Source organism: Nicotiana tomentosiformis, chromosome 12, assembly GCF_000390325.3.
Source record: "Nicotiana tomentosiformis chromosome 12, ASM39032v3, whole genome shotgun sequence".
In the NCBI taxonomy this organism is placed as follows: Eukaryota; Viridiplantae; Streptophyta; class Magnoliopsida; order Solanales; family Solanaceae; genus Nicotiana; species Nicotiana tomentosiformis.
In genome coordinates this window covers 60677220-60697526 of record NC_090823.1, presented here as the reverse complement: position 1 = coordinate 60697526, position 20307 = coordinate 60677220, and the positions used below count along the sequence as shown (strand labels likewise).

At 39.7% G+C, this 20307-nt stretch overlaps 2 protein-coding genes across 2 annotated transcripts; both read left to right on the top strand.

The window, feature by feature from the left end:
* Positions 1–1181: 1181 nt before the first annotated feature.
* On the top strand, positions 1182–2522 carry LOC138902728 (uncharacterized). The gene has a single exon (XM_070190622.1). It carries the CDS (start codon positions 1182–1184, stop codon positions 2520–2522), a length of 1341 nt encoding a protein of 446 aa, XP_070046723.1.
* A 16768-nt stretch (positions 2523–19290) lies between these two features.
* LOC138902727 (uncharacterized) lies at positions 19291–20070 on the top strand. Its single transcript, XM_070190621.1, has 2 exons — positions 19291–19669; positions 19733–20070. Exons 1-2 carry the CDS (start codon positions 19291–19293, stop codon positions 20068–20070), a joined length of 717 nt encoding a protein of 238 aa, XP_070046722.1.
* Positions 20071–20307: the final 237 nt, after the last annotated feature.

Genomic DNA, 20307 nt, shown 5'->3' with positions numbered 1-20307 from the left:
CTCTAGATTTTTAGTTAGTTGTATTTTTAATCACCTAAATCTCAACTATTGATTCTCCTAAATAGCAATCAAGCTAGAAACTACGAAAATATTATTTAAATCCAATCCCTGTGGATACAATATTATACTATACTATTTTGACTAGCGAGCATAATTAAAGTGGTGTTTTGCGCTCGTCGAATTTTGGCGTTGTTGCCGGGGATTGGCAATCAATAGTGTTTGAAATAGTTTGTAGTGCTAATTAAGGAATTATTAATTTGTTTTCTCTCTTTTTACTATTGGTGTTCTTTGACTATGCGCAGTATAATTGCTCAAAATCAACCTTTGGGTGCGAACCAGTTCTGAAATATAGTTCCCTTCCCTGGAAGACCACTTGTCGATTATGCTAGACCAGTCTAAAATCAAGGCTTATCAAATGTTAGACCACCTCCAATTGCAGCTAATAATTTCGAGTTGAAGCAAGGGTTGCTCCAAACTCTTTAAAATTATTGTATCTTCAGAGAGAAGATGAACGAAGATCTAAACAACCATCTAATGGACTTCGAGGAGATTATGAACACCTTTCAATACAATGGTGTGTCACAAGATGCAGTTTAATTAAGGGCATTCCCTTTCACACTCAAATATGATACAAAGTAGTGGCTTCGAAGCTTACCTAATGGATCGATTCGAACAAGGGATGAGATGACCAGAAAATTTCTTGATAAATATTTCTCATCAGCTAAGATGGGCAAGTTTAGAAGAGAAATCCATAACTTCTGCCAGAAATATACTAAGATTGTGTTTGAAGCTTGGGAGAGGTTTAAGGAAATAGTCAGAAAGTGTCAATATAGAGGAATTGAATTCTGGATGCAACTCCAAGACATTTGGGATGGATTGACAACGGCCTCACGTAGAACATTGAGCAATGTAGTTGGAGTCCCTTTGATGAAGAAGACTCCAGAGCATATAATCACAATTCTTGATGATTTGTCTGAAAATGCAAATCAGTGAACTTTTGAGAGTGCCGAAAGAAGAAGATCGACAGGTGTTCACCAAGTTGATGCTAATACATCTGGGCAGGTACAACTTTATGCTATAACTAAAGAAATACGGAACCTGATATATGTGGAAGAGGACACCCTACTCATGAGTTTCAAGCCTCAATTGAGGAAGTAAATATTATGGGAATTTATAATGCGATGGGTCATAGGCACCCCGGTTTTTCATGGAGTTCACCTAGGGGTACTACGACTGCATGGAAACACAATAACTCTAGACCCCAAGGACAAGGAGCTCCAGCATACCAAAATCAGCAGAGGCAGCAATTTCAGCCTCAACAGCCTATTCAGCCTAGTTTAGAAGATATAATGAAGGCCTTCACTCTCAAGACAGATGAATGGTTGGACTTTCACGGGGCAGCTATCAAGGAATTGGGCACTGGTTTTCGAAACATGGAGGGACAAGTGGGACATATTGCAATAATATTATCTGTGAGAGTCCTAGGTACTTTACCAGCTGATACTAAGAGAAATCCCAAAGAAACAGTAAATGATGTGACCTTGAGAAGCGGGCAAGTGTTGAAAGATACCAGTCCAAACCAAAAAGAGGTGGTATTTGAAAAGGAAAATGGGGAGCAACTTAATCCCTTCTCGAAGGAGGAATCTTTGAGAAAGGATGAATCTAAAGAGTGCAAGCATATTCCTGCTCTACCTTTTCCTCAAAAGTTATATAGAGAAAAGTCGGACAAGAAATTTGAGAAATTTCTGGATATGCTGAAACAGGTTATTGTAAATTTTCCATTCACAGATTTGCTCTCCCAAATAATAGCCTATGCCAAATTCTTGAAGGAGATCCTCACAAAGAAGAGAAAAATAGAAGAGACCTCAGTGGTCAAGCTCAAAGAGCATTGCGGTGCGATTTTGAAAAACAAACTCCCACAAAAGTGTGGAGATCTAGGGAGTTTCACTATACCTTACTCTTTAGGCTCTATTAATTTTGATAAATCTTTATGTGATTCTGGTACCTTAATTAACTTAATGCCACTATCTATTTATAGGAAACTAGAGAAGGAGATTGGAGAGATAAGGTCAGTGCCAATATGTTTGGAGCTGGCATACCAAACGACTCTAATACCCGAGGGGATAGTGGAAGATGTCTTAGTTCGGGTAGATAAGTTCGTATTTCCTGTAGATTTTATAGTAGTGAATATGGAGGAGAACAAAGAGGTCCCCCTCATCTTAGAAAGACCATTCTTAGCAATGTGTAGATCTATACTAGATATAAATGAGAGCAAGCTCATGCTTAAAGTGGGTGAGGAGACTGTAACTTTTGAGATGAATGTAGAAACGGGGGTGAAAAAGGAAAAAACAGCTGCTAGTGTTGAGTGGAAAGTGAAGGGCTCAAAAGAGAAGGCTGCATTGAGTGAGAAATGTAAGTGTGGGGTACACCCCAAGAAGGCGGAGAAGAAGTTGTCTGCATGGATGTGCGCATTAGTTCGAAGGTGTGGAATGGATCCCAACTTCGACTCAGACCCCAACTAGATGTTCCGGGAAGTTTACTTTACCTTATGCTTTTTAATTGTGTATCATTGGGACATGCCACACCTTAAAGTGTGGGGTGGGGGATATGTTGTATGTTGTATGTATGTGTTAGTTTTGTTAGTTTTAGTAGTTAGAGATTTTAAAAAATTAACATTTAAAAAAAAACAATAAAAATTGAATAATTCTCGATTTTTCCCGATGATGAATATCATTCGACGGGTTTCCTGAGGGATTAAATTCGAAAGAAAAAGACAAAAATATTTTCTTTTGTTAGGTAGTGTATTATTTCCCTCTTGGTTTTACTTTGTGCCAAGTTCTTTTCCAAGGATTTTAAATGAAAGCAGTATCTCTTGACCTTATTATGCCTTGAGAATAGTGAGTGCTTTAGTTGTGACGCTTAGGCTCAGTTTTTGACTCTTGTATAAGTACCTTAAATTGTTTGATCTTAACTTTGCTTAACTACTTTGACTATAGTATCTTGATGAGTCTGATCCTGAGTGAGTTATGTGCCATGTGTGTGTGAGGTTTTGTGTTATTTTGTGAATTGCATTTGATGTCAAGAACTTGCCTCGTGTGTTTGCAAAGCGAAATGGTAGTTTTGTTCAGTCTTGGAAGTGATTTAGGCATTTCTTTGTTGAGCTAGTTATAAGATATTACCCACCTAATTGTTATGTATCTTAGTTAACCCCGTTGAGCCTGTAATCTTGTTTCATTGGCAACCACATTACAAGCCTTACTCATTTGTTTGAATTGACCATCTATTTGAACCTTTTGCCTCTCGTGAGCACTTAAATTTGTTATGAACTTTGCAAAACTGGAAGTGTGGGGTGGTTAGTTTGGCTTTTGAGTGGAACTAATAAAATAAGGAGAGAGGTGCAATGTTTTGAAAAATTAAGAGCCACTTGAATTGAAAAAGAAAGAAAAAAAAATAAGTTTATAATTGTGAAAAATGTTCCTTAATAGTGGACTCTTGATGTAATTGTGCTTAAAGAAGTAGGGAGTTAATGTATATTGATGTGAAGGTGGAGTTTTGGTTTGAGATAAGTGTGGGGTTTTGAACAATGAAATGTATATTTATTAAAGTGCATAGGGAGATGTAGTCACTCTTATATCTAAATGTATCCTACCCATCCCACATCCTACAGTACAACCAAATAAAGTCCTACTTAATCCTTGACTGAATTAGCTCGATTAGTAGAGTAGTACACTATGGGCAAGCCTATGGTGCATCTTTTATGGCATATGAATGTTATTTCTGAGAGTGAGCGAATTCTTTCTATCATGAGTTTCTAATTGTTCTTGATTTTCATTGTGTGTGGAACTACTCTCTATTGTTGTGCGAGGGCACTTAATTCATGAAGGAAAGGTAATGTCGTTGACCTCTATGTTAGAGTAAGTGAGCGGGTTATAAATAATGCATGGTGCTTTAGAGTCAAATCTTGAGGCTAGGATGTTACGGTATTGTACTTAATCTGTTTTAAATATTATTGGTGTGATGAGTTATGAGAGTTGTTTAAAAAAGTCGTGTCTATGTGAAGTGTAGTTTGTTTGCTCGAGGAAAAGCAATGGTTTAAGTGTAGGGTGTTTATGGTAGGCTATAATCTCGTATTTTAGTCGCTTATTGCACCCTAATTTATTGCACTTTTATTGTGTTTGAGATTTAATCGCTAATGTTTTGTACTTATTGTGTGTTTATGTCTTGTAGGAGTGATTCCGACCTATGTAGATGTTATGTAATGAATTCGAGTGATTTGGAGCTTTGAAGTCTGAGTAAAAGCCCAAGAGATTAAGCCGGGATCGTGTTCGGGGGTCCAGGACCAAGTCTAGACGTCAAAACGCAAAACAAAACCGTACTCTGAGAAACCCTCACTAGTGCGGCGCGTGGCGCTCCATGAATGTGCAAAATTCCTTCTTCCTATCAGAAATAACTCTCTGGATTTACCCACCAATGCCCCACATGGCGCGTCGCCCCATGCAGCAAGCTTGTGCAATATTTACAGAGTGACAATCCTATTTCGGCTAGGAGAAGGTGATTTCGTCTTGGCCTGAGCCTACTTGGTATAAATACATGGAAAAATATTATTTTCTGGACTTTTGACATATTGGATACCTAGGGAGGCTAAGTAGGTGTTGGAGAAGCAAAAGCACAAGGAGTTCATTATTCAATCCTCACTCAAGACCCGAGTTTAGACCGTTTTATGTTTTCTTATACTTTAAATATATTTGTTATGAATTACTCCATATCTATGGAGTCGTTCTCTTTAGGGTTTGATGGATTTGGTGTATTGATGATTGTTTGTGGATTATAACTCTAATTTTATGTATTGAAGCGTTTTTGGATGATTTAATTGATGCATCTACCTTCACTAGTTCATGTAATCGAGAGAGGCATAACTTGTGATATCTTTGCATTGTATTGTTGGTTGAGTTCTTTAATTCTTCTTAGTAATCGAAAGAGACTAGTTGAATCATTGATTAAACCTAGTTAGGAGGATAATCGACAGAGGTTCTCCTAAACACCAATCCACTACGCATTCTTGCATATCTTCACGTGCTTAAATTGGTTCATTTTGTGAGGCACAACTGATGGTTGAGAAGGGGTGTGATACATACTATACTATCTTTGACTAGCGAGCATAATTAAAGTGATGTTTTGCGCTCGTCAAGTAGCTACTAGAAGTCCAATTGCATTGGCTGCAAAATTCAACTTGACTCCTACAAACATTCTCCATGCTCTTGTTTCTCATGACATGGATGCTTTGAGAGCTCTGGATAATCCAAGGCATGAGCAAGGAGCTTTAGTTACCGGATTGGATCCTACTAAAGCTTTTGGCATTGATACGAGGCTTGATTTCTATGAAGAAGGGGAAATGGAAGAATAACTTGATGCATCATTTGCCAATATAGCCAGGGAAGGGGATCTTTCTCCTAGACACTTGAGAAGTGGTTCTAACAAAAGCAAGAAGAAGACACATGAGAGGCAACATAGTTGGGATGGCAAGGTCACACAAGAAGTTATCATTAGGCAACTTCCAAAGAGAGCTGCAAAGCAAAAGACGGCTTCCCCTACCACCTCCAAAAGATCAAATAGATCAAAATCAATTGATGAAGTTTTAAGAATTGTTGAAGATAGTTGAAGAAGAAGTCGAGAAGTTACAAGTTGAGGAGTTCACTAGGTTGAAGGAAAGAAGGGCAAGACTATAATTTTTACCTTGTTTTATTCTATCATTTTGTAAGCATCATCATATCTAATATCATCATAGAGTATTATAAACTCTATGATGCTTATAGAGTACTTAGTTCATTCTAGTTCTTATTTTTCTACATATTTGCTAGTAGATGAGGTTGTTCATGCTTCAATAAGAATTGTAAGGTAAGGTCTAGCAGAGTACGTGTTTGCTATTTGTCCTATGCCTTTGGGAAATGTCCAAACGGCTATGAGATCATTCGCCCTCTTGAGACTTTGTCGGCAGCCACACCATGAGTCTCATCCTTAGGCTGCCATCATAAGGCAATGGAGGCAAGTACGGATGATTATATAGCCATGGCACAGAGGCAACACTACTGTAGATTTTGCCCCCTTTACTTGTACTCTTCCTTTGTGGTTTTTTATTTTTATTATTTATAATATAGCTACTAGGCAGCCCTCCTAATAGTATAATTTTCCAAAAAAATGCAGAAAATAAATGTTATAACAGATTCTGAAAACAGCCTAGGGAGAAGCTTTGGCGATTCTGGGCGATTCTGAGGTGACCAGAGAGAAAAAGAGCTTCAATGGTCGTGTCAGCCACTGGCCAGCCTCTAATTGAGGTTGGTCAGTCATCTTCATACTCTAAAAAACCGTCACAAACACCTACAAACCCTAGTTCGATACCTAACTACGCGAAACTGTTACAGACCCAAGCTTTAAATGCCCCTATGTACGTACAAAATATAAACCTAAATCCAGTCGAATACCTACATGGAGAATCAATGGTGCGATGGAAGAAAACAGAAGTTAAGCAATCATTAATGCAACAAGGATTACATCTTGCAGTTCTGGGCAAGTTTTCCTATTGAAAACCAATGATACACGAGTTAAGGAAGGTTATCCCAATTCAATGTGAATTAAAAGGCCCATGTTCAATTGGTTTGATTGATGATATGCATGTTTTGATCAAGCTGTCGTTAATGGAGGATTATATTCATTTGTTGTCCAATCTAGCTTTTTATTTGAAGGCTGATGATATGCACTAAATGGAGCCCATGGTGGAAACCGGACGTGGAAACTCCTATAGCAATTGTTTGGATATCGGTTCTGGATCTTCCTCCAAATTGTTTTGCTAAGGACTTTGTGTTTTCTTTAGCCAATGCAGTTGGTAGGCCTCTCCATGTTGATTTGGCCACACAAAATGGTACAAGGCCTAGTTGTGCTGAGGTCAAGGTTGAGGTGAACTTGTTAGCCACATTGCCTCAAATGATAAAGATTATTGAAGAAGAAGACGAGACAGGTCCTGAGGAGTCGAAATGGATTAAAATTAAATACGATAACATGCCTAAATACTGCAAGACATGTAAAAAAACAAGGCCATAATGAGAGTGAATGATGCATAATTCATCCAGAGTTGCATAAAAAGTTCAATGAAGAAGGGGATGATCAAGGTAAACAGAAGGCTGTGGTTGTGTAAAGTGATGCAATTGGTACTGCTATAGCTGCTACGAAGGTCTTAATAGGTGGAAAAGTATAGGGAAAACCATTACCAAATACTACGAGGAATGAATGGATGCAAAGGAGAAAGAATAAATATCAAAGAGACATTAGAGGGTACATTATTGATGATGCTAGGAATGATGCTACAATGACTACTGTCAAGCCCCAAAATCGAGGAGCGCGACCGGCGCTCAACTGAGTGAACCCGACCAAGCAAGCCTGTTAGATTCCTTCTACCCAAACTCATTCATAAATAAAGAAAATATATGTTTTCCTTAATTAAACAATAAAGTGGTCATGTCTGCAATTACCAATTCATTTCCAATTATATCATCATTTTTAAAGTATCAAATGGACAGTAATACATCCACAACATAACATAGTTTGTCTTTCCTCAGCACCAATACACAACCCACACTATGTCTACGGAGTCTCTATAGATAAATAAGAGTACAATGATAATGCCGGCAACAACGCCCCGGCTATACCTCAACCATAATATATAAAGATCAAAGAAGGTGTACTACTATCACTGATCAATGTCTCCTGCTGTGGAACCACCTGCATCCATTTAAAGAAACAGCGCCCCCGACAAAAGGGATGTTAGTACCGTCGAATAGTACTAGTATGAAAACTTAACACCAATTTAAGAATTTAGAAATACAAGATAATTATGATGAACCAGTGCGGCAATAGAATAATATAGATAACTGTCTAAACCATAGCAAGCTTATTAGAAGCTATCAACATTTATAGGATTTAAGATGAGGTCCTATGTAACCATCTTCACACAAAGCAGCCACAGCGCCTCACCTGATGTATGCAGGTGGAGGTGTACGTACAATACCACAACTCTAATCAAGCGGCCCTGCCGCCTCACCCCTATGTATGCGGGTGGTGGTGCCCCAACAATACCAACACTATACACAAAGCGGTCGTACCGCCTCACCCCAATATAAGCGAGTGGAGGTGCAGTCCCACAATATCATAATCCCTACACAAAGCGGTCATGCCGCCACACCCCAATATATATACGGGTGGAGGTATATCACAATCACAATCTCTATACCATAATCCCCACATAAAGCGGTCACGTCGCCTCACCCCAATGTATGCGGGTGGAGGTATAGCACAATCACAATCTCTATACCATAATCCCCACATAAAGCGGTCATGCCGCCTCACCCTAATGTATGCGGGTGGAGGTGTATCACAGTCACAATCTCTACACAACTTGGCATAATACCTTTCACATAAATCACGACTAGAAATTATAACATGTGGATACGTAATCCATAGTTGGGGACACATCCTCAATTTATAATGCAATATGATAAGAGAATTTGAAATATGAATGGGACATATATCTTCATCAAAAAACTTATCGAAATACTCGATTTATAATCAACATCTCGGAACTCACAAGGATAATGAGAATTTCAACTCTTAAAGAAGAGTTTAGCTAACATACCTTGATGGTGCTGTTTAGTGCTACTAAAACCACCTACTGCTCTTACAACTTCAATCTACATCAACATAATTCAATTGGTCCAATATTAGTAACAAATTCCATAATTTAGGCCATTTAGGCATTTTATCAAACACCTAGTAGGTATGAATCTCTACATATCTTACCCATAGAATTAGTTCATCCAACTACTACCATTTACCAACAATTTATCCCACCATCATTCTTAAACAATTCATAACTTCCAACATCACATACATGACCATCCATCCACACCCAACCAATAAAATTTCATCAATTAATCACCTTTCAATCTCTACAATGGATATTTTTTTAAATTGGGAACTTATGGCTTCCAATTACCTTACCATAAGTTCTAATACTTAATTCATACTCATATTTCCATAATATATCCATACATGTAAGTCTAAGGGTGTAGGATTACCTTTTGGAAGAAATCTTGCAAAACCCTCCTTTGAGTTCTTGAAGAACTTTCTTTAAGATCTATGTATTTTATGGAGGATTGAGTTAGTTTTGGGGTGGAATTGATGGAATGAAACATAAAATTAGTAGGTATTACTCACCTTGAAGATGGGGGGAGTTGGAGGTCTTGAGAGAATGGAGGAAAACCCCAAAGTTCGGCCAAGAAAAATGTGGTAAAATGACCCCCGAATGAGTATATAGCGTTACAAGCATTACAGGCAGCGTGGAGAGCTACCTGTGGCCCAATTTCTAGAACCTCAAAAATCCCAGCACCAGGGCTAGCGCCCCACGCTACCCTCGGCGCTGGCGATGAGAAATCTTTTCTATTTTGCCTGGAAATGGACATAACTCTCTCATACGAAGTTCCGAATTCGACGATTCTTTTTGCTACGGCTCCGTAATTTCAATACGGATCTAATTCTTCAATAAAAACTGAATTTGGAGCTCATTTGATTATTGTGATACCACATATACTCGAGGAAGTGACGTCAAAACATCCTAGCAATATCCAAATTAAATTCCAGGCATACGCCCGAGTCCAAAATCACCATCCGGACCTAACGGAATTTACCAAAACTCCGATTCGAGGTCGATTACAAAAGAAAACTCAAACTTTATCATAAATCCCATGGGTCTCCTTTAATACCAGAATACGTTATTCCCAAATACCGTTGCCGGACTTTAAAAATCTTAAATCATTAGGAAATTTTAAAGGGGCCTTACAAATTCATTTGCCAAATTTTATGAGGTTTTACACTTAAGTACTTCGAAATTTTCTGGGGTGTTACATTCTCCCCCGATTAGGATCATTCGTCCTCGAATGAGGGTCAAAATCCATCATTAGAATTCAGTGTTTCCCAATTGTTAGTTCACACACACACGGAGTTTTGAAATTTGGCTATCTCCCTAAATTTTCATAACTTTCGTCAGAGTCTCCCCTGTAACTGGGCCTATCCACTTGTCAGAGAGCCCCAAAAACACATCCTAACAGCATATACATAATCCAACAACGTAACCTTATACAAAACAACACCAATTGTGGCCTCACAAGCAATTATATTACCAGAACGGAGCACCCTTAACACCAAATGTACAAGTCATACATATTTCATAGGAATATACCTTAGCATTTTCATAAGTCACAACTCATAATTACATGGTTATTCAAATAAATAAGGATACTTTTTCTTCATTTCTTCTTCGGCCTCCCAAGTCACCTCTTCAACCTGTTGGTTTTGCCGTAGCACTTTCACGGATGCAATTTCTTTGTTTCTCAACTTTCGGACTTGCCGATCAATAATAGAAACTGGAATCTCTTCATAAGTAAATTTTTCATTTACCTCAATAGTCTCAACCGGAACAATGATTGTCGGGTCTCCAACTACTTTCTTTAACATAGACACATGAAACACCGGGTGTACTAATGACATCTCAGGTGGTAGCTCAAGCTTGTATGCTACCTCACCGATCCTCTGAATGATTTTGTACGGTCCGACATACCTCGGACTCAATTTCCCTTTCTTACCAAATTGCATTACACCCTTCATAGGGGAAACATTCAAAAATACCCAATCATTTTCTTTGAATTCCAAATCTTTACGACGAACATCCGAATAAGATTTCTGACGACTCTGAGTAGTCTTCAACTGATCCTTAATGATTTTAACTTTTTCCATAGCCTGATGCACAAGGTCTAGCCCTATCAACTTTGCTTCCCCAATTTCGAACCACCCAATGGGAGATCTACATCTCCTACCATATAAAGCCTCGAACGGTGCCATTTGAATGCTAGCATGATAACTATTGTTATATGCAAATTCTATGAGTGGTAAATGTTCATCCCAGCTACCTTTGAAGTCTATAACACAAGCGCACAACATATCCTCAAGCGTCTGAATAGTTCGCTCTGCTTGCCCGTCAGTCTGCAGGTGAAAGACTTTACTGAGATTCACCTGAGTACCGAAACCTTGCTGAAATTTCTTCCAAAAATTAGCAGTGAATTGTGCTCCCCTATCAGAAATGATGGAAACTGGGGTGCCATGCAACCTGACTATTTCTTTGATATACAACTGAGCATACTGCTCCACTATGTCGGTAGACTTAACCGGCAAAAAGTGTGCTGATTCTGTGAGTCGATCAACAATCACCCAAATTGAGTCAAACTTGCGCGGAGTGCGTGGTAATCCTACCACAAAGTCCATATTAATCATTTCTTATTTTCACATTGGAATTTCTATGTTTTGTGCCAACCCACCGAGCCTTTGGTGTTCAGCTTTCACTTGCTGACAGTTCGGACATCTTGCTATAAATTCCGCCACATTCCTCTTCATATCATTCCACCAATAGACTTCCTTAATATCATGATACATTTTTGCAGAACCTGGGTGCAAAGAATACCTAGAAGTTTGAGTTTCAATCAAAATTCTTTCACGGAGACCATCCACATTTGGAACACATAGTCGCCCTTGGTACCTTAGTGTACTATCATCCATGCCAAGAGAAAAGGCCGTGGTCTTATGTTTATGAATCCCCTCTTTCAATTGCACCAATAATGGATCGTTGTATTGCTTCTCTTTGACTTCCACAATAAGCGATGATTCAGCCATATTTTGCACAATTACCCCTCCTTCACTAGAGTCCGTAAGACGAACTCCCAAACTAGCCAATTAGTGAACTTCTTTGGCTAATGGCCTTTGATATGCCTCCAAGTGTGCTAAGCTACCCATAGATTTTCGGCTAAAAGCATCAGCCACAACATTAGCCTTCCCTGGATGGTATAAAATATCAATGTCATAATCCTTGAGTAATTAAAGCCATCTTCTCTGCCTCAGATTCAATTCCTTCTATTTGAAAATATATTGAACGCTCTTATGGACCGTGAATATATCCACATGGACCCCATATAAATAATGACGCCAAATTTTCAATGCAAATACCACTGCCGCAAGTTATAAATCATGTGTTTGATAGTTCTTTTCATGATTCTTTAGTTTCCTAGAAGCATAAGCTATCACCTTCCCATGTTGCATTAATACACACCCAAGCCCGATTCTTGAAGCATCACAATATACCACAAATCCATCTATACCCTCTGGTAGATTCAACACCGGTGCCGTAGTCAATCTTGCTTTCAATTCCTGGAAACTCCTTTCACAAGCATCTTACCATTGGAACTTAATTGCCTTAAGCCTCAATTTAGTCAATGGAGAGGCAAGAGTAGAAAACCCCTCCACAAACGTTCTGTAATACCCATCTAAGCCTAAGAAACTACGAATCTCTGTTGGAGTTGTAGGCCTCGGCCAATTCTTCACAGCTAAAATTTTCTGAGGATCAACCTTAATTCCCTCACTAGAAACTACATGACTCAAGAATATGACTGATTCAAGCCAAAATTCACATTTTGAAAACTTTGCATATAATTGGTGCTGATGCAGGGTTTGCAGAACTACCCTGAGATGATTGACATGGTCCTCTTGACTTTGTGAATATATAAGAATATCGTCAATGAACACTATCACGAAGGAGTCTAGGAATTGCTTAAAAACTAGATTCATAATATCCATGAAGGCTGCTGGGGCATTTGTTAGCCCAAAAGACATCACCAGAAAATTCAAAATGCCCATACCAGGTCCTAAAAGCTATTTTCGGAATATCCCGCTCCCTGATCTTCAATTGGTGATACCCGGATCGTAAATCAATTTTGGAGAAGTACCTAGCACCATGCAATTGGTCAAACAAGTCATCTATCCTTGGCAGTGGGTACTTATTTTTGATTGTTACCTTATTAAGCTGCCGATAGTCAATACACATACGTAGTGACCCATCTTTCTTTCTTACAAAAAGGACCGGTGTGCCCCAAGGCGACATACTTGGCCGGATAAAACCCTTTTCTAACAAATATCTCAATTGCTCCTTTATCTCTTTCAATTTTTCCGGTGCCATTCTGTAGGGTTGAATAGATATAGGATACGTGTCTGGCATCACATCAATCCCAAAATTAATCTCCCTGTCAGGTAGGATCCTAGGGAGTTCATCCGGAAATACTCCCGGAAATTCATTCACTACAGGCACGAACTCAAGTGTAGGTGCCTCAGCATCGATGTTCGTAACCCGGACCAAATGATAAATACATCCCTTGTTGATCATTTTCGTGGCCTTAAGGTAAGAAATAAACCTACTCTTCGGCACTACATCATCACCCTTCCACTCAATAACTGGCTCATTTGGAAATTCAAACTTAACAGTTCTGGTTCGCAATCAAACTTGGCAAAACAAGAGTAAAGCCAATCTATCCCCATTATCACATCAAAATCGACCATTCTCAATTTAATAAGATCGGCCACGGTGCCCCGACCACGGAATATGATAACAAAATCCCTATAAACCCACGTGGCCAAAATAGACTCACCAACCGGAGTAGATATAGAGAACGGCTCATAAAGCTGTTCTGATTCTATCCCAAATTACATAGCAACATAAGGTGTGACATATGACAAAGTGGAACCGGGATCAATAAGAGCATATACATCATGAGATTGGACAGTCAATATACCTGTGACAGTATCTGGAGAAGCCTCTAATTCCCGACGTCTCCGCATAGCATAAAATCTGTTGGGTCCTCCCGAATTCTGTGCACCACCCCTAGCTGCACCACACCCCGTGGGCTCTGGGGTACCTCGAGTTGGAGGTGCTGTGGATGTAGTAGCTGCAGAATTAGCTGGTTGTGCCACGCCTCTGCCCATATTTCTCCGGGATGAGCGTCAATCTCTCTGAATGTGACCCCGCAGACCACACCCATAGCATACTGGTAGGTCCATGAAACAGGACCCAAAGTGCATCCTCCCACACTTAGGGCATGGGAGCCTCTGCTGCTGAAACTTTCTATCAGGACGACCCTGCTGGTGGGGTCCCCTGTTGCCCTGACTGGGTCTAGATGACTGTGCACACATCGAAGAATGGGTGAATGATTGGGATGGTCCTGATGATGCTCCCCTGAATGCTGACCTACCACTACCACCGCCGGAAGAACCACCAAAGTTTCCCGCAGACCGGGCTTTGCTGTTACTCTGATGCTCCATTCTATTCTTCAATTTGCGGGTCTCTGTGGCTTGAGCAAATGCCACCATCTTACCATAGTTCATATCGGAATTTAAGGCAGCTGTAGAGGCCTCATTGATAACCAAAGGGCTAAGGCCCTGTACAAACTGGTGCACTCTAGCCTCCATAGTGGGCAACATGTGAATAGCATACTTGGACAGGCACGCAAACTCCATATGGTACTCCCACACATTCATACTACCCTGCTTCAAGCTTTCAAACTCAGCGGCACGAGCTGCCTTAGTTTTGGCAGGCAAGAAATGATCCATAAAAGTATCTATGAACTCACCCCACCTTGCTGGAGGGCTTCCCTCCCCACAAGATTCCTCCCACAATTCAAACCAAGAGTAGGCCAACCCTTTAAGGCAGTAGGAGGCAAATTTTACTCCCTCCATCTCTGTAGCATGCATAACCCGGAGAGTTTTATGCATCTCATCAATGAAGTCTTGGGGGTCCTTCTCGGGATCAGTACCTGTAAACACTGGAGGATCTAATTGAAGAAACTTGTTCACCCTAGAACTAGCAGATTCCCCTGGATGACTGAGAAGCCACTAACCGTGTCAATATTTGTATGGCTCCCCTAATATCAATATCAGATACACCAGAATCGGAAGCTGGAGCTGGAGCTAGAACTGGAATATCAGTTAGAGGAACTGTCGCACCTTCTGTAGGTGTAGGGACAAGTGCAGTCTAATCTGGTGTAGTAGAGTCAGGCAGTGTAGTAACTGGAGGAATATTCTCACTCCTTGAGTGACATTTGCTATTTGGCCAGTTCTTGCCTTCTTCTAAGGTGCCATGTACGGAATATTAGAGCAACGCAGGAGTTAAAGGAGGAACAATCTTACAACCAGCTTTATCGCATGATTAAGAACATGAGAGAAGGGTATTATTCCTAAATGCCCATGTAGCATCCTAATTATAGAAGTGGTCGACAACATACCGATAATAAGGACTCTACTAGACATGGCTCCGGGATATCTTAGGACACTTTAAAACCTTAGGCTCTGATACCAAGTTTGTCATGCCCCAAAACCGAGGAGTGCGACCGGCGCTCAACCGAGTGAACCCGACCAAGCAAGCCTGTTAGATTCCTTCTACCCAAACTCATTCATGAATAAAGAAAATATATGTTTTCCTTAATTAAACAATAGAGTGGTCATGTCTGCAATTACCAATTCATTTCCAATTGTTTCATCATTTTTAAAGTCTCAAATGGACAGTAATACATCCACAACATAACATAGTTTGTCTTTCCCCAGCACCAATACACAACCCACACTATGTCTATGGAGCCTCTACAGATAAATAAGAGTACAATGCCGGCAATAAGGCCCCGGCTATACCTCAACCATAATACAAAAAGATCAAAGATACATGACCCCGGGATGAAGTGGAGCTCACCAAGTCAACTGGGATGAAGGTGCACTGCTATCACTGATCAATGTCTCCTGCTGTGGAACCACCTGCATCCATTTAAAGATGTAGCGCCCCCGGAAAAAGGGACGTTAGTCCGTCTAATAGTACAAGTAAGAAAAATAAACACCAATTTAAGAATTTAGAAATACAAGATAATTATGATGAACCAGTGCGGCAATAGAATAATATAGATAACTGTCTCAACCATAACAAGCTTATCAGAAGCTATCAACATTTATAGGATTTGAGATGAGATCATATGTAACCATATTCACACAAAGCATCCCCGCCGCCTCACCCGATGTATGCAGGTGGAGGTGTACGTTCAATACCACAACTCTAATCAAACGGCCCTGCCGCCTCACCCCAATGTATGCGGGTGGTGGTCCCACAACAATACCAACACTATAAACAAAGCGGTTGTACCACCACCTCACCCCAATGTAAGCTGGTGGAGGTGCAGTCACATAATATCATAATCCCTACACAAAGCGGTCGTGCCGCCTCACCCCAATATATATACGGGTGGAGGTATATCACAATCACAATCTCTATACCATAATCCCAACATAGAGTGGTCATGCCGCCTCACCCCAATGTATGCGGGTGGAGGTATATCACAATCACAATCTCTATATCATAATCCCCACATAAAGCGGTCATGACGCCTCACCCCCAATGTATGCGGGTGGAGGTGTATCACAGTCACAATCTCTACACAACTTGGCATAATACCTTTCACATAAATCACGACTAGAAATTATAACATGTGGATACGTAATCCATAGTTTGGGACACATCCTCTATTTATAATGCAATATGATAAGAGAATTTGAAATATGAATTGGACATATATCTTCATCACAAAACTTATCGGAATACTCGATTTATAATCAACATCTCGGAACTCACAAGGATAATGAGAATTCCAAATCTTAAAGAAGAGTTTAGCCAATATACCTTGATGGAGCTCTTTAGTGCTACTAAAACCACCTACTGCTCTTACAACTTCAATCTACATCAACATAATTCAATATGACCAATATTAGTAACAAATTCCATAATTTAGGCCATTTAGGCATTTTATCAAACACCTAGTAGGTATGAATCTCTACATCTCTTACCCATAGAATTAGTTCATCCAACTACTACCATTTACCAACAATTTATCCCACCATCATTCTTAAACAATTCATAACTTCCAACATCACGTACATGACCATCCATCCAAACCCAACCAACAAAATTTCATCAATTAATCACCTTTCAATCTCTATAATGGATATGTATTTAAATTGGGAACTTATGGATTCCAATCACCATACCATAAGTTTCAATACTTAATTCATGCTCATATTCCCATAATATATCCATACATGTAAGCCTAAGGGTGTAAGATTACCTTTTGGAAGAAATCTTGCAAAACCCTCCTTTGAGTTCTTGAAGAACTTTCTTGAAGATCTATATATTTTATGGAGGATTGAGTTAGTTTTAGGGTGGAATTGATGGAATGAAATATAAAATTAGTAGGGATTACTCACCTTGAATATGGGGGGAGTTGGTGGTCTTGAGAGAATGGAGAAAAACCCCAAAGTTCGGCCAAGAAAAATGGGGTAAAATGACCCCCGAATGAGTATATAGCATTTCGGGCATCACAAGCAGCGTGGGGCACTACCTGTGGCCCAATTTCCAGAACCTCAAAAATCCCAGGGCCAAGGCTAGCGCCCCACGCTACCCTGGGCACTGATGATGAGAAATCTTTTCTATTTTGCCCGGAAATGGGCATAACTCTCTCATACGATGTCCGAATTCGACGATTCTTTTTGCTACGGCTCTGTAATTTCAATACGGATCTAATGCTTCAATCAAAACTGAATTTAGAGCTCATTTTATTATTGTGATACCACATATACTCGAAGAAGTGACGTCAAAACATCCTAGAAATATCCAAAGTAAATTTCGGGCATACGCCCGAGTCCAAAATCACCATCCGGACCTAACGGAATTTATCAAAACTCCGATTCAATGTCGAATACAAAAGAAAACTCAAACTTGATCATAAATCCCATGGGTCTCATTTAATACCAGAATACGTTATTCCCGAATATCGTTGCCGCACTTTAAAAATCTTAAATCATTAAAAAATTTTAACGGGTCCTTACAAATTCATTTGCGAAATTTTATGAGGTTTTACACTTAAGTACTTCGAAATTTTCTGAGGTGTTACAACTACACCAGAGAAAAAGGAGAGGAAAGATAAGGAGGTAAAAGGGAAGGGTGATAGAACTAGAAAGGAGCAATCCAATGTTCCGGTGACAATTAGCAACAAATTTGCTTTGTTAGAAGAAGGGGAGGCTGAAATCCAAAGACAAGTTAAAAAAGAAGTAGTAGAAAAAGTGTTAAAGAAGGATCTGGAAGAGGCAAAGAAGACTAATCCTAATCCTACTTCTACTGGGAAAAGTTCTCTGAAGAAGAATGGGGTGCAAAGTGAGGCAAAGAAAGTTCCTAATCCTAGTGCAACTGGGATTGAAGAGACAAATAAAAGGGAATCCACACTTGAATGGGTTCATAGAAGATTTGGCACGAGTAAGGAAGAGTTGAGAGAGATGAATGTAGTAGTGAATCACTCTTGTCATGATGTTCCATCACAAATATATGATGATTCTAAAGATATTGAGGAAAACAATGAGGTCAGGTCTGGTGGAGCTTTATGGAGTGATGAAGTTGAGATTATGGAGAATGAGGCATCTATAAATTTAAGTAATAGGAACAAGGAGGAAAGAGGCAACAAACAAGAGAAACATATAGCAGCTGCGAGCCCTATTTCAACAGTAAACCCTAGTACTTCACTAACTAGGGTTGAGGCTGGGGAAGAAGCTAGACAATCTACAACCAATCCAACACCTAGGGTAGAACAAGGAACACATCTTGAAGCTAAATTTACTAGTGGATCAGTTGGTGATGCTTCAGCTAAGAAGATCACCAATGAAACAGTAAACCCTAAGGATTCAGTCCAGTTATTGGGCTTCCCTCTCAACCTTATGTCTTTTATGATGTCCTGAGTTAACAGGATATTCTCCACAATACTTCTACTTTTAATAAAACTAGCTTGATTAGGGGAGATTAAGGAAGGCAGTAGCTCTACTAACCTCTCATGGATCACTCTTGATATGATAGCTTTAGATGCCCTATTTGACAATCCAGATTTCATAGGTTTTGGTATGCCAAAGTGGAGTCACAACATCAACTATCTATCATATGCAGATGATACAATCATTTTCTGTTCTTCTCACTATAGGATAGTACAACTTATCATGAATGTATTGGAGGAATATGAGGCAACTTCAGGTCAGAAGATCAACAAGGAAAAGTCGTCCCTTTATATGCATGAAGGTGCACCTGCAGATGAAGTTAACACTGTCCATTTGATCACTGAGTTTCAAAGAGACCCCTTCCCATTTACATATTTGGGATTCCCTATATTCTATACCAGGAGGCAGAATTTTTTTTACAAGAACAACATCCTTAAAGTTCAGGAGTGACTATCATCATGGAAAGGTAAGCTATTATCAATTGGGGGCTGGGCAATATTAATATCACATGTGTTGGAGAGCATGCCAATACACCTCTTGTCAGCTGTGAACCCACTAGTATATGTGATCAACCAATTGCACAAGATGTTTGCTAGATTATACTGGAGCAACTCAGGTAATGGAAGGGCAAGACATTGGGCTTCATGGGAGAATTTATGCCTACCTAAAAGTAAGGGGGGTCTTGGTTTTAGATCATTACATGATGTGTCAAAGGCATTGTTTGCAAAACTTTGGTGGAACTATAGAACAAAGGACTCACTAAGGTCTACATTTATGAGAAACAAGTACTGCAAGAACATCAATGAAGTAGTGGTACCATGGAGACATGGATCTCATGTATGGAGGAAAATGCTTCAAATGAGGGATGAGGTGGAGCACCAAGTGTGGTGGCAACCGAAGAGTGGAAACTCATACTTCTAGTATGATAATTGGACTGGACTTGGAGCTTTTTATCATGCTTCAGGTCCAGACTATTGGAGTGATGAATCCATAAGATATGTTGATGAAGGGATGGAGAATGGGGTATGGAATGAAGTGCTTTTGATAGAACTACTCCCTAATGAACATGCTGATCATGTTTTGGAGAATATCACACCACCTTCTCATCACTCTATGAAGGATAAGCCTTGGTTGCAACTAGAAACCAAAGGTCAATTTACAGTGAAATGTGCATGGCGTTACATAAGAAGGAGAAGGGATGAAAGCAAATTGTATAAGTTATTTTGGGTGAAGGGGCTGCCTTTCAAGATCAACATCTTTATGTGGAGGTTTTGGAAAGCAAAACTACCTTTAGATGATTAGTTCCTAAGGCTTGGGTACTTTACAACTTCAAGATGTCGGTGTTGTAGGAACCCTAAAGAAGAGACATTGCCTCATGTCTTCTTGACATCTCCAGCTGCCAGACTTGTGTGGAACTAATTTGGTGCACCTACAAGGATCAAAATAGAAGGGAGGCAGCTTGTGCGAGTGATAAATAAATTGTGGAGCAAACCTACTAATAAAAGTTTAAAGGCGGTATATCAAGTTGTGCTTAGTCTG

Coding starts and splice junctions, on each gene's coding strand:
- LOC138902728 (XM_070190622.1), top strand. CDS start 1,182: ATGGGTCATAGGCACCCCGGTTTTTCATGGAGTTCACCTAGGGGTACT.
- LOC138902727 (XM_070190621.1), top strand. CDS start 19,291: ATGCCAATACACCTCTTGTCAGCTGTGAACCCACTAGTATATGTGATC. Junction 19,670..19,732: donor AGTGTGGTGGCAACCGAAGA/GTGGAAACTCAT, acceptor ATCATGCTTCAG/GTCCAGACTATTGGAGTGAT.